General features: G+C 66.1%; 1 protein-coding gene across 1 annotated transcript; it reads right to left on the bottom strand.

Annotated features, from left to right (window-relative positions):
* Positions 1–212: 212 nt before the first annotated feature.
* LOC115639605 (mucin-2-like) lies at positions 213–12,172 on the bottom strand. The gene is made up of 9 exons (XM_030542588.1): positions 12,103–12,172; positions 10,044–10,883; positions 9,021–9,800; positions 7,590–8,102; positions 6,193–7,016; positions 3,460–3,533; positions 2,799–2,941; positions 2,178–2,302; positions 213–344 (listed from the first exon to the last, which is right to left on the bottom strand). Exons 1-9 carry the CDS (start codon positions 12,170–12,172, stop codon positions 213–215), a joined length of 3,501 nt encoding a protein of 1,166 aa, XP_030398448.1.
* Between the last annotated feature and the right edge of the window lie 972 nt (positions 12,173–13,144).

The following is a 13,144-nucleotide window of genomic DNA, read 5'->3' as shown; positions in this document are numbered from 1 at the left end:
CCTGCCCCGTCAGTAAGCAATGGGGGGGCATCTGCCATCAGCACCAGCCACTGGTACCCCCAGCATGTGCCTGGCAGGGCTGCCATGTACTGGGCACCGGCGTCCAGGGTGTACCCAGGCAGTGTATGGGGACGGGCATTGGGGCACACGATGGGTGAGGGGGCACCTCAGGGCAGGACCAAGCCCCAGCTGCTTACGTTACTGAAGGGATTCTACTTCTTGTCGGGAGCGCTGAAGCGTCCATAAGTGTGGTAGCTGGGGTACTCGCTCCTGGGCTCGTACAAGGTCTGTGAGCTGAGCAGATCCAGCTTCCCACGGTTCTTCCTGAGACGTGAGCAGACGATCTAGAGGGGCAAGAGGAGGCTGGTGAGTGGAGGGGGGCATGGAGGGGATGGTTGGTGTGACACCTTGGCACCCCAAGATTCACCACTGTCATGTCATGGGATGTGTTTTGTACAATGTCTGCCTTGTGAGGTGTCATTTTAAAAGTCTTGATCTGCTAGACAGTGATATCTTGTCAGGTTGTGTGTGTTATCGTTGTATGTGAAGTTATGACATTTGGCCGTATGCGTGTTACTGAAACAGGTTGTAAGTTGAAAACACCCACAAGCAGCCTTTCAGGTACAACAGTAAAAAGGCCAAACAATGTTACTGGCTCATTGAGGAAATGCACACGAGCATGAAGATCACCCCAGGAACTGTGTATAACAGAAACCTCTCAGAGACAGCACTATGCAGTGGGAACCGTTTGACCCAGGTCACAGCAGAAGAGCTTTCCAGCAAGCGGGAAGAAGATATAGAAGGGGGAAAATTACATCACGAGGGGACCTCACTCCCCGTACAACAACACACCTGGAAACATCTGAGGGGCAAGGACTCAACTGTGGGAAGTGATGGTCCCAGGCTAGAGGGATTTTTAGCCTGTGTATGAAAACCTGGGAAACCCAGGCTGCAAAGCAAAGGCAGCTTGTGCCTTAAGAATCTGCCGTCCTGTTTATCACTCAGGGTAAGAATTTGCTAATTCATATCCTACCTATCTAGTGTGGTGTCACGGAGTATGGGGGAGTCAGGGCCCTGCACCCCCAGCTTCCTGCGATTCACCAAGACTCTCAGCCAGCCAGTAAAACAGAAGGTTTATTTAGACGACAGGAACACAGTCCAAGACAGGTCTTGCAGGTTCAGACAACAGGACCCCTCAGTCAGGTCCATCTTGGGGGGCCAGCGGAGACCAGGAGGTCTGTCTGGTCTCCCCTCCATTTTCCCAGCCAGCTCCAAACTGAAACTCTCCAGCCCCTCCTCTCCCTTTGTTTCTTTCCCAGGGCCAAGAGGTCACCTGATCTCTTTGTTCTCAAACACCTTCAGTTGGCACCTTTGCAGAGGAGGGGCCCAGGCCATCAGTTGCCAGGAGATAGTGTGTCGGCCATTCTCTGTGCAGACGGCATCACACTGGCCCCCTAGGGCTCTGCAACAATCACATCCCTTCTCCCACCACCTAGATAGTTAAGAACTGCATAGGGGAAACTGAGGCACCAACACAGTATTCAGAGAAAATATTATGAACATTCCCACTTTGTCACGTGTGGTAAGCTCAGTTTGCAGTATTGTTTATTTATTAGGTAATCTGCTCTGATCTGTTTGCTATCCCTTATAATCACATAAAATCTATCTTTTGTAGTTAACAAACTTGTTTCTGTTTTGTCTAAAACCAATGTGTGTGGAAATGATAACTTGGGGCAGAAACCAGTGTCTGTTCCTCTCCACATTCAGGGAGGGGGCAAATGTCATGAGCGTATGCTGTACAGTTCTCTGTGCAGCACAAAGTAGTATAATTTTGGATTCACCCTTCAAAGGGGGTTGTGCACTTGAGTAACTGGGCAGTTCCTTAGCGGAGCCTTCCCAGGCAGAGCTGATCTCAGCAGCTGTGAGAAGCTGCAGCTGGGTGCGTCCCTGCCGGTGTGAATGCAGGGGAAAGAGGGATCTTGGAGAGCTTGGCAACCTGTCACAGCAGCACAGTGTGAGAGGGAGCCCAGGCTGGCGGGTCAGGCGGGCTCAGTGGTACTCCAGGTCCATGTGGGACCCTGAAGGGGGGGAACCCGTCACAGTGGGATCAGGCAGGGAGAAGGAGAGAGGCTGCAGGGAGCCTGAGGCCGGAGGGATGGGCAGCGGGGGGCACTCACCAGCAGGATGAAGATGAGGATGCTCAGCACCAGCCCAACGCAGACCAAGACCAGCAGGGCAATGCCCCAGCCAGGCACCAGGGGAGCTGGTGCTGTGGTGGCTGGGGAAGAGCTGTCACAGTTGGCTAAAACACAAGTAGGAGCAGTCAGGGGCTGGAGAGGACCCAGAGGGGAGGGATCCCAGCAGAGAGGCCCAGGCCAGGGGATGCAGCTGGCCAGGCAGAAGGGCCAGGGACAGTCAGGGGCTGTCGGAAGGGGCCTGGCCCTGGGGTGCTGGGAAGAGGCTGAGTGTGATGGCCGGCGGCCCAGCCCCAGTGCAGGTCAGTGAGGACGGCTCTCAATGGCCGTGCTGCCAGGGGGCACAGGAGCCCTCCCTCCCCGGGACAGATACAGGCTGGGCTGGGCTGGCAGGTCAGATACCCTCCACACACCCCAAAGCAGCCCAGCCAGGGGCCTCTGGTGGGAGCTGGAGGAGCCCCTGAGGGTAGCCCGGTCTCCACAGAGCTCTGCACAAGGGCCATAGACACCAGCCCCGATCAGCCATGGGCTGAGCCCCCAGCACAGGGACCCCTGGACACGTGGTTGTGGAGACACTGCGGGGCCTGGCTGGAGGCTGCTCACCACGGATATTGTCCAGCCGGAGCCCATGTGTGGTGTTCTGGCTGTTCAGACTATTCCTCAGCTGCTGCTCAATGTCGGTGGCGCTGATGCTGGTGTTGCTCACTTGGTACCGCAGGACGGACTCAGTCACCACCGAGCCCTGGCTGCAGAGCGTGCCAGAAAGGGGGTGTTAACTGGGTCTGGTCCTGGCCCTTCTCGCATCCCTGCACCAGCTCCCCCATTCCCACCTGTCTCAGTACCAACCTCCCCCATTGCCACCTGTCCCTGCCCTGGTCCCCCATTCCCACCTGTCCCGGCATCAACCTCCCCCCTTCCCACCTGCCCCTGCACCAACCTCCCCCATTCCCACCTGTCCCTGCCCCAGCTCCCCCATTCACACCTGTCCCAGCATCAACCTCCCCCCTTCCCACCTGCCCCTGCACCAACCTCCCCCATTCCTAACTGCTCCTGCACTGGCCTCCCCACATCATCTACCTGCACCTACCCCCCAGCTCTGCCCAGCACGGGCTCAGACAACCAAAGCTCTGGGCTGTCGGACATGACACCCCAGGGTCACCTGCTCTCTCCTCACCTTTCTCCAGCCCCCCCCGGCAGCCCAGGAGGCAGCAGGCTGCCCCCTCCCCTGCCCACAGCTGGGGCAGCCCCATGGCACACACTGTACCTGAAACGCAGATCAGTAAATCCCAGGTAGTTCTGCCCATTCAGGCACGTTGGGCAGCCGTAGATATTGAGGTACTGTCACAGACAGAGGGGAACAGAGTCACTGCCAGCACCCCAGCCGGCTCTGGGGGGAGGGGCAGGGAGCACCCAGCTTGGCGGATCTGCCCCGGCCCTGCCAACCTTCCTTGCTCCTCTCTGGGGTGCAGGGGCAGAGAGTGTGTCCCCAGAGCCGGCTGGAGAGGGGCAGAGGGGCCCAGAGCCGAGGGCAGGGTCGGGGGGGTGTCTCCCCAGAGCCGGCTGGAGAGGGGCAGAGGGGCCCAGAGCCGAGGGCAGGGTCGGGGGGGTGTCTCCCCAGAGCCGGCTGGAGAGGGGCAGAGGGGCCCAGAGCCGAGGGCAGGGTCGGGGGGGTGTCTCCCCAGAGCTGGCTGGAGAGGGGCAGACGGGCCCAGAGCCGAGGGCAGGGTCGGGGGGGTGTCTCCCCACAGCCAGCTGGAGAGGGACAGAGGGGCCCAGAGCCGAAGGCAGGGTCGGGGGGGTGTCTCCCCAGAGCCGGCTGGAGAGGGACAGAGGGGCCCAGAGCCGAGGGCAGGGTAGGGGGGGTGTCTCCCCAGAGCCGGCTGGAGAGGGACAGAGGGCCCAGAGCCGAGGGCAGGGTCGGGGGGGTGTCTCCCCAGAGCCGGCTGGAGAGGGACAGAGGGGCCCAGAGCCGAGGGCAGGGTCGGGGGGGGTGTGTCTCCCCAGAGCCGGCTGGAGAGGGACAGAGGGGCCCAGAGCCGAGGGCAGGGTCGGGGGGGTGTCTCCCCAGAGCCGGCTGGAGAGGGGCAGAGGGGCCCAGAGCCGAGGGCAGGGTCGGGGGGGGTGTCTCCCCAGAGCCGGCTGGAGAGGGGCAGAGGGGCCCAGAGCCGAGGGCAGGGTCGGGGGGGTGTCTCCCCAGAGCCGGCTGGAGAGGGGCAGAGGGGCCCAGAGCCGAGGGCAGGGTCGGGGGGGGTGTCTCCCCAGAGCCGGCTGGAGAGGGACAGAGAGGCCCAGAGCCGAGGGCAGGGTCGGGGGGGTGTCTCCCCAGAGCCGGCTGGAGAGGGGCAGAGGGGCCCAGAGCCGAGGGCAGGGTCGGGGGGGTGTCTCCCCACAGCCGGCTGGAGAGGGGCAGAGGGGCCCAGAGCCGAGGGCAGAGTCGGGGGGGTGTCTCCCCAGAGCTGGATGGAGAGGGGCAGAGGGGCCCAGAGCCGAGGGCAGGGTCGGGGGGGTGTCTCCCCAGAGCCGGCTGGAGAGGGACAGAGAGGCCCAGAGCCGAGGGCAGGGTCGGGGGGTGTCTCCCCAGAGCCGGCTGGAGAGGGACAGAGGGGCCCAGAGCCGAGGGCAGGGTTGGGGGGGTGTCTCCCCAGAGCCGGCTGGAGAGGGACAGAGGGGCCCAGAGCCGAGGGCAGGGTCGGGGGGGTGTCTCCCCAGAGCTGGTTGTAGAGGGGCTCAGAGTCGAGGGCAGGGTCGTGGGGGGGTGTCTCCCCAGAGCCGGTTGGAGAGGGGCAGAGGGGCCCAGACCCGAGGGCAGGGTTGGGGGAGTATCTCCCCAGAGCTGGTTGTAGAGGGGCTCAGAGCCGAGGGCAGGGTCGGGGGGGGGTGTCTCCCCAGAGCCGGTTGGAGAGGGGCAGAGGGGCCCAGAGTTGAGGGCAGGGTCGGGGGGGTGTCTCCCCAGAGCTGGCTGGAGAGGGGCAGAGGGGCCCAGAGCCGAGGGCAGGGTCGGGGGGGTGTCTCCCCAGAGCTGGATGGAGAGGGACAGAGGGGCCCAGAGCCGAGGGCAGGGTCGGGGGGGGTGTGTCTCCCCAGAGCCGGCTGGAGAGGGACAGAGGGGCCCAGAGCCGAGGGCAGGGTCGGGGGGGTGTCTCCCCAGAGCCGGCTGGAGAGGGGCAGAGGGGCCCAGAGCCGAGGGCAGGGTCGGGGGGGGTGTCTCCCCAGAGCTGGATGGAGAGGGGCAGAGGGGCCCAGAGCCGAGGGCAGGGTCGGGGGGGGGTGTCTCCCCAAGCCGGCCTGAGAGGGGCAGAGGGGCCCAGAGCCGAGGGCAGGGTCGGGGGGGGTGTCTCCCCAGAGCCGGCTGGAGAGGGGCAGAGGGACCCAGAGCCGCGGTGGTGGTGTCCCCTTGGGGTGCCGGGGTGGTTGTGTCCCCTTGGGGTTCGGGGGGGGTGGTGTCGCCGGGAGGTGCCGGGGTGGTGGTGTCCCCTTGGGGTGCTGTGGTGGTGGTGTCACCGGGAGGTGCCGGGGTGGTGGTGTCCCCTTGGGGCGCGTGGGTGTTGGTGTCACCGGGAGGTGCCGGGGTGGTGGTGTCCCCTTGGGGCGCGTGGGTGTTGGTGTCACCGGGAGGTGCCGGGGTGGTGGTGTCCCCTTGGGGCACAGGGGTGGTGGTGTCGCCGGGAGGTGCCGGGGTGGTGGTGTCCCCTTGGGGTGCGGAGGGGGTGGTGTTGCCGGGAGGTGCCGCGGTGGTGGTGTCCCCTTGGGGTGCCGGGGTGGTTGTGTCCCCTTGGGGTTCGGGGGGGGTGGTGTTGCCGGGAGGTGCCGCGGTGGTGGTGTCCCCTTGGGGTGCCGGGGTGGTTGTGTCCCCTTGAGGTGCGGGGGCGGTGGTGTCACCAAGAGGTGCCGGGGTGGTGGTGTCCCCTTGGGGCGCAGGGGTGGTGGTGTCGCCGGGAGGTGCCGGGGTGGTGGTGTCCCCCTGGGGTGCTGGGGTGGTGGTGTCCCCAGGAGCTGCCGAGGTGGTAGTGTCCCCTTGGGGTGCGGGGGGGGTGGTGTCACCGGGAATAGCCGAGGTGGTGGTGTCCCCTTTGGGTGCTGGGGTCGTTGTGTCCCCTTGCCGCGCGGGGGTGGTGGTGTCACCGGGAGGTGCCATGGTGGTGGTGTCACCAGGAGGTGCAGGGCTGGTGGTATCCCCTTGGGGCACGGGGATTGTGGCGTCGCCGGGAGGTGCCGGGGTGGTGGTGTCACTGGGAGGTGCTGTGGTGGTCGTGTCCCGTTGGGGCGCGGGGGTGGTGGTGTCCCCTTGGGGCACGGGGCTTGTGGCATCGCCGGGAGGTGCTGGGGTGGTGGTGTCACTGGGAGGTACCGGGGTGGTGGTGTCACCGGGGGATGTTGGGGTGATGTCCCCTTGGGGCACAGGGGTGGTGGTGTCACTGGGAGATGCCACAGTGGTGGTGTCCCCTTGGGGTGCTGGGGTGGTGGTGTCGCCAGGCGGTGCCAGGGTGGTGGTGTCTCTTTGGGGTGTGGGGGTGGTGGTGTCTCCAGGCGGTGCCGGGGTGGTCGTGTCCCCTTGGGGCACGGGGGTGGTGGTGTCGCCGGGAGGTGCCGGGGTGGTGGTGTCCCCTTGGGGTGTAGGGGTGGTGGTGTCGCCGGGATGTGCCGGGGTGGTGGTGTCCCCTTTCGGTGCTGGGGTGGTGGTGTCCTCTTGGGGTGCCGGGGTGGTGGTGTCCCCTTGAGGCGCAGCGGTGGTGGTGTCAGCGGGAGGTGCCGGGGTGGTCGTGTCCCCTTGGGGCGCGGGGGTGGTGGTGTTGCCGGGAGGTACCGGGGTGGTGGTGTCCCCTTGGGGCGCAGGGGTGGTGGTGTCAGCGGGAGGTGCCGGGGTGGTGGTGTCCCTTTGGGGCGCAGGGGTGGTGGTGTCACCGGGAGGTACTGGGGTGGTGGTGTCCCCTTGGGGTGCAGGGGTGGTGGTGTCACCGGGAGGTGCCGGGGTAGTGGTTTCCCCTTGGGGTGCAGGGGGGGTGGTGGTGGTGTCCCCTTGGGGTGCGGGGGTGGTGGTGTCAGCGGGAGGTGCCGGGGTGGTCGTGTCCCCTTGGGGCGCGGGGGTGGTGGTGTCAGCGGGAGGTGCCGGGGTGGTGGTGTCCCTTTGGGGCACAGGGGTGGTGGTGTCACCGGGAGGTACTGGGTTGGTGGTGTCCCCTTGGGGCGCAGGGGTGGTGGTGTCGCCGGGAGGTGCCGGGGTGGTGGTTTCCCCTTGGGGTGCGGGGGGGGTGGTGTTGCCGGGAGGTGCCGCGGTGGTGGTGTCCCCTTGGGGTGCCGGGGTGGTTGTGTCCCCTTGGGGTACGGAGGGGGTGGTATCGCCGGGAAGTGCCGGGGTGGTGGTGTCCCCTTGGGGTGCGAGGGGGGTGGTGTCACCGGGAGGTGCCGGGGTTGTAGTGTCCCCTTGGGGCGCAGGGGTTGTGGCATCGCCGGGAGGTACCGGGGTGGTGGTATCCCCTTGGGGCGCAGGGGTGGTGGTGTCGCCGAGAGGTGCCGGGGTGGTGGTGTCCCCTTGGGGTGCCAGGGTGGTGGTGTCGCCGGGAGGTGCCGGGATGGTGGTGTCCCCTTGGTGTGCCAGGGTGGTCGTGTCCCCTTGGGGTACGGGGGGGGTGGTGTCGCCGGGAGGTGCCAGGGTGGTGGTGTCCACTTGGGGTGCCGGGTTGGTCGTGTCCCCTTGGGGTGCGGGGGTGGTGGTGTCGGTGGGAGGTGCCGGGGTGGTGGTGTCCCCTTGGGGTGTAGGGGTGGTGGTGTCGCCAGGATGTGCCGCGGTGGTGGTGTCCCCTTTGGGTGCTGGGGTGGTGGTGTCCTCTTGGGGTGCCGGGGTGGTGGTGTCCCCTTGAGGCGCAGCGGTGGTGGTATCGCCGGGAGGTACCAGGGTGGTCGTGTCCCCTTGGGGTGCGGGGGTTGTGGCGTCACCGGGAGGTGCCAGGGTGGTGGTGTCCCCTTGGGGCGCGGGGGTGGTGGTGTCAGCGGGAGGTGCCGGGGTGGTGGTGTCCCGTTGGGGCGCGGGGGTGGTGGTGTCAGCGGGAGGCGCCGGGGTGGTGGTGTCCCCTTGGGGCGCGGGGGTGGTGGTGTCACCGGGAGGTGCTGGGGTGGTGGTGTCCCCTTGGGGCGCAGGGGTGGTGGTGTTGCCGGGGGGTGCCGGGGTGGTGGTGTCCCCTTGGGGTGCCGGGGTGGTTGTGTCCCCTTGGGGTACGGGGGTGGTGGTGTCGCCGGGAGGTGCCGGGGTGGTGGTGTCCCCTTGGGGTGCCGGGGTAGTCGTGTCCCCTTGGGGTGCAGGGGGGGTGGTGTCACCGGGAAGTGCCGGGGTGGTGATGTCCCCTTGGGGCACAGGGGTTGTGGCATCACCGGGAGGTACCGGGGTGGTGGTATCCCCTTGGGGCGCAGGGGTGGTGGTGTCGCCTGGAGGTGCCGGGGTGGTGGTGTCCCCTTGGGGTGCTGGGGGGGTGGTGTCACCGGGAGGTGCCGGGGTGGTGGTGTCCCCTTGGGGCACAGGGGTTGTGGCATCGCCGGGAGGTACCGGCGTGGTGGTGTCCCCTTGGGGTGCCGGGGTGGTGGTGTCGCCGGGAGGTGCCGGGGTGGTGGTGTCCCCTTGGGGTGCCGGGGTGGTGGTGTCACCGGGAGGTGCCAGGGTGGTGGTGTCCACTTGGTGTGCTGGGTTGGTCGTGTCCCCTTGGGGTGCGGGGGGGGTGGTGTAGCCGGGAGGTGCCGGGGTGGTGGTGTCCCCTTGGGTCACGGGGGTGGTGGTGTCGGTGGGAGGTGCCGGGGTGGTGGTGTCCCCTTGGGGCGTAGGGGTGGTGGTGTCACCGGGAGGTGCCGGGGTAGTCGTGTCCCCTTGGGGTATGGGGGGGATAGTGTCCCCTTGAAGTGCCGGGGTGGTGGTGTCACTGGGAGGTACCGGGGTGGTGGTGTCACCGGGGGATGTTGAGGTGGTGGTGTCCCCTTGGGGCGCAGGGGTGCTGGTGTCACCGAGAGGTGCCACAGTGGTGGTGTTGCCTTGGGGTGCTCGGGTGGTGGTGTCGCCGGGAGGTGCCAGGGTGGTGGTATCCCCTTCAGGTGCCTGGGTGGTGGTGTCCCCTTGGGGTGCTGGGGTGATGGTGTCCCCGGGAGCTGCCGAGGTGGTAGTGTCCCCTTCGGGTGCGGGGGGGGTGGTGTCACCGGGTGTAGCCGAGGTGGTGGTGTCCCCTTTGGGGGCTGGGGTCATTGTGTCCCCTTGGGGCGTGGGGGTGGTGGTGTCTCCGGGAGGTGCCGGGGTGATGGTGTCCCCTTGGAGCACAGGGGTGGTGGTGTCCCCTTGGGGCGCGGGGGTGATGGTGTTGCCGGGAGGTGCTGTGGTGGTCGTGTCCCCTTGGGGCGCGGGGGTGGTGGTGTCCCCTTGGGGCACGGGGCTTGTGGCATCGCCGGGAGGTGCTGGGGTGGTGGTGTCACTGGGAGGTACCGGGGTGGTGGTGTCACCGGGGGATGTTGGGGTGATGTCCCCTTGGGGCACAGGGGTGGTGGTGTCACTGGGAGATGCCACAGTGGTGGTGTCCCCTTGGGGTGCTGGGGTGGTGATGTCGCCAGGCAGTGCCGGGGTGGTGGTGTCTCCTTGGGGTGTGGGGGTGGTGGTGTCACCAGGCGGTGCCGGGGTGGTGGTGTCCCCTTGAGGTGCTGTGGTGGTGGTGTCGCCGGGAGGTGCCGGGGTGGTGGTGTCCCCTTTGGGTGCTGGGGTGGTGGTGTCCCCTTGGGGTGCCGGGGTGGTCGTGTCTCCTTGGGGCGCAGCGGTGGTGGTATTGCCAGGAGGTACCAGGGTGGTGGTGTCCCCTTGGGGCACGGGGGTGGTGGTGTCACCGGGGGATGTCGGGGTGGTGGTGTCCCCTTGGGGCGTGGGGGTGGTGGTGTCAGCGGGAGATGTTGGGGTGGTGATGTCCCCTTGGGGCACAGGGGTGGTGATGTCACTGGGAGATATCGGGGTGGTGGTGTCCCCTTGGGGTGTAGGGGTGGTGGCGTCACCGGGCGATGTCGGGGTGGTGCTGTCCCCTTGGGGTGTGGGGTTGGTGGTGTCCCCTTGGGGCGTAGGGGTGGTGGTGTCACTGGGAGGTGCCACGGTGGTGGTGTCACCGGGGGTTGTCGCGGAGGTGGTGTCCCCTTGGGGTGCGGGGGTGGTGGTGTCACCAGGAGATGTTGGGGTGGTGATGTCCCCTTGGGGCATGGGGGTGGTGGTGTCAGCGGGAGATGCGGGGGTGGTGGTGTCCTCTTGGGGCGTGGGGGTGGTGGTGTCACCAGGAGATGTTGGGGTGGTGGTGTCCCCTTGGGGCGTGGGGGTGGTGCTGTCACCGGGGGATGTCAGGGTGGTGGTGTCCCCTTGGGGCGTGGGGGTGGTGGTGTCACCGGGAGATGCGGGGGTGGCGGTGTCCTCTTGGGGCGTGGGGGTGGTGGTGTCACCGGGGGATGTCAGGGTGGTGGTGTCCCCTTGGGGCGTGGGGGTGGTGGTGCCACTGGAAGGTGTGGGGGTGGGGGTGCCTTTGGGGGATGTCGAGGTGGTGGTGTCCCCTTGGGGTGTGGGGGTGGGGGTGCCACTGGAAGGTGCGGGGGTGGTGGTGCCTTCGGGGGATGTCGGGGTGGTGTCGTCCCCTTGAGGTGCTGTGGTCATTGTGTCACTGGGGGGTGTCAGGGTGGTGGTTGTATAGCCTAGGAGAGAATCAGTCCATTCAGTTCAGAGAAAACAGAACAAAACGTGGGGTGCAAGTGAGGAGCAGAAACCCCCAGCACCATCAGCTGCACTCGAGATAGAGGCAGTTATTTTCCACAGCATGTGACTAGCCTGGGGAACTCACTGCCACAAGATCCTAGGCAGACAAGCCCTGCAGGGTCCCGGGGGAGCTGCCATCACCATGTGGGTTCCCCAGAGGTTTCCCCACGCCCCCAGCCCTATGTGCCGCACGTGGAGTGAGACGTATGGCTGGCTGGGCTAGGCTCTGCTTCCCTCCTTGCCATAGATGGATGGGGCTGAGCCCCACGGGTAGGGCCCTCCCTGCCCCTCCTGGCCTCTCCTCCGCCTGCCGACACCCCCCGGGCAGTGAGAGCGGCTGAGGCTCTGACCCTGTCCTTCCTGGGCCTCGACGCGCCCAGCTGGGGCGTCCTGTGGAGCAATTCCTGCCGCAAACCCAGCAGCCCACCCCGATGCAGAGAGGCCGGCCAGCCAGGGGCAGCGCTGCCCGTTCACAGGAGGCCCACGGGCCCCACAGTCCTGGGAGCCATAAAGACGCCCTCGGCCTGAGCCTGCAGCCGGGGCCAGCCTGGGGCTAACAGCCCCCCTTCTCTTGGGGCGCCGTGTCCTGGCCTCTGGCAGGTCACTCGGGGCAGTCAGGGATCCACGTGCTGCCCCCAGGAGTCCTGGACAGGACGTTCCCTGCCGGGCTTCCCTGACTGGACCCAGGCCGTTAGCACTGGGCTCAGCCAGAGCGACACAGCCCAGACCCACCAGGGTCAGCCCCCGGGGAGAGGCACCAATGACTGTCGGCCAACGCCCTCCTGGGTCCCAACCCGCTGCCTCTGGGGACCCTCAGAAAGGGGCCCTGGGGGAGGAGAAGGGGCTCCCCAAAGCACCCACCCCAGGGAGAGGGGACCCCACAAGATCTGTGTCCAAGAGGGGGATGGGCAGAGGGGACCCCAGGAGTGACAGGCATTGCCCATGGTCCTCTAGGTCACTGCGGAGTCTGGGACAATCAGGCCCCACTTGCCCATTGTCCCCCCGTCAAGGGGCAGATCAGCGCATAAAGGCAGCGGAATCAGCCCTGTGTTGGCAGCAACAGCTGATAGGCCCCATCTGAGCAGCCCAGAGCTCCTGGGTGGGTCCAATCCAGCTCCAAGTGCCACTCAGCCCCGACGGCCCCCGGCAAAGGCTCACCTGTGGCCAGCAGCAGCAGCAGCCCTAGACCCAGCTGCAGGGCAGCTGTGCCCAGGCTTTGGGGCTTCATGGCAGGTGAGGGGGTGGGGGGCTCGACCCCGGGGGCCCCAGCACTGGGCTCTGTCTCTGCCTCGCTCGCCTCCCGTTAGCCCGCAGGGCTCTCGACAATCCAGGAATCGGGAACTGGCAACGGCTCTGCGGCTGGAGCTTTATAGCAGCACCTGCAAGCAGGTGGGAAGGGAGGGAGGCCCCACCCAGTGGGCTGGGCTCTGACACAGTGGGAATTTTTCATAATATTTTGGATGACTATTGTGCGTGCCTCAGTTTGCCCTATGTGGTGCCTGGGTAACTAAGTGGGGAGAAAGGCAGTTTGCTCTTTGCGGAGATACAGGCATGATCCTGACGAGCTCCCTGGACCCCATGCCTGTGGGGTGTCCCAGAGGACAATGGCCACTCCAATTACCTGGTGTCATGGAGTCCCCGGGCGATGCTCTGGAACTGCTCCATACGAAGCCCGGCAGGACTCTGGGGGCGCCTCCTCTCTCTGATCAGACTGTCGCCAAGGCAAGAAGCTCACACGGCTTCACCTTCCTGGGTCTGACCTCGGAGCATTCAGCATCCTCTGCCCCTCCATGCGCTTCCCACAGCGAGTCCCACCTGGCAGGGTCCTGAGGAAGCCACATGGCCCTGCACCCCCACTTTGCAGTCAGACGTCTCTCTTAACCAGCATTGTAAAACAGAGGCTTATTAGTCGACAGGGTCTGTGATGCAGTAGGGACTGTCTGTGTGGGGGGTGGGAGAGCAGGGGAGGACTTTAGGGCATGGAGGATGCCAGGGCCTGTAACCTGAGCTAGGTAAGGGAGGGGAAAGGTCGACACCTTTGCCCGGGAAGGGGACAAAGGAAGGGAGTGGCAGGAGGGAAGCAGTTTGAGTTTGGGCTTGGGGCTGTGTGGGCGGAATTCAGAGTATCCTAGCTAGGATCCAAGCACCCTGAAAGCCCAGAAGGACTCGGTGGAGGGGTCCTGACAGTGCCTGCAAGCTC

This window comes from Gopherus evgoodei, chromosome 24 (genome assembly GCF_007399415.2).
Source record: "Gopherus evgoodei ecotype Sinaloan lineage chromosome 24, rGopEvg1_v1.p, whole genome shotgun sequence".
NCBI classification, from domain to species: Eukaryota; Metazoa; Chordata; order Testudines; family Testudinidae; genus Gopherus; species Gopherus evgoodei.
The sequence above is the reverse complement of the archived record's forward strand: the minus strand, read 5'-3'. Positions and strand labels throughout refer to the sequence as shown.

Bases quoted from the DNA above. Each gene is read 5' to 3' on its own strand.
- LOC115639605 (XM_030542588.1), bottom strand. From the start codon at position 12,172: ATGAAGCCCCAAAGCCTGGGCACAGCTGCCCTGCAGCTGGGTCTAGGG. The intron at 9,801-10,043 runs GTGACACCACCA...CCACACCCCAAG, and splicing joins CACCACCCCGACATCCCCCG to GAGACACCACCACCCCGGCA. The intron at 2,942-3,459 runs GTACAGTGTGTG...CACGCTCTGCAG, and splicing joins TTTACTGATCTGCGTTTCAG to CCAGGGCTCGGTGGTGACTG.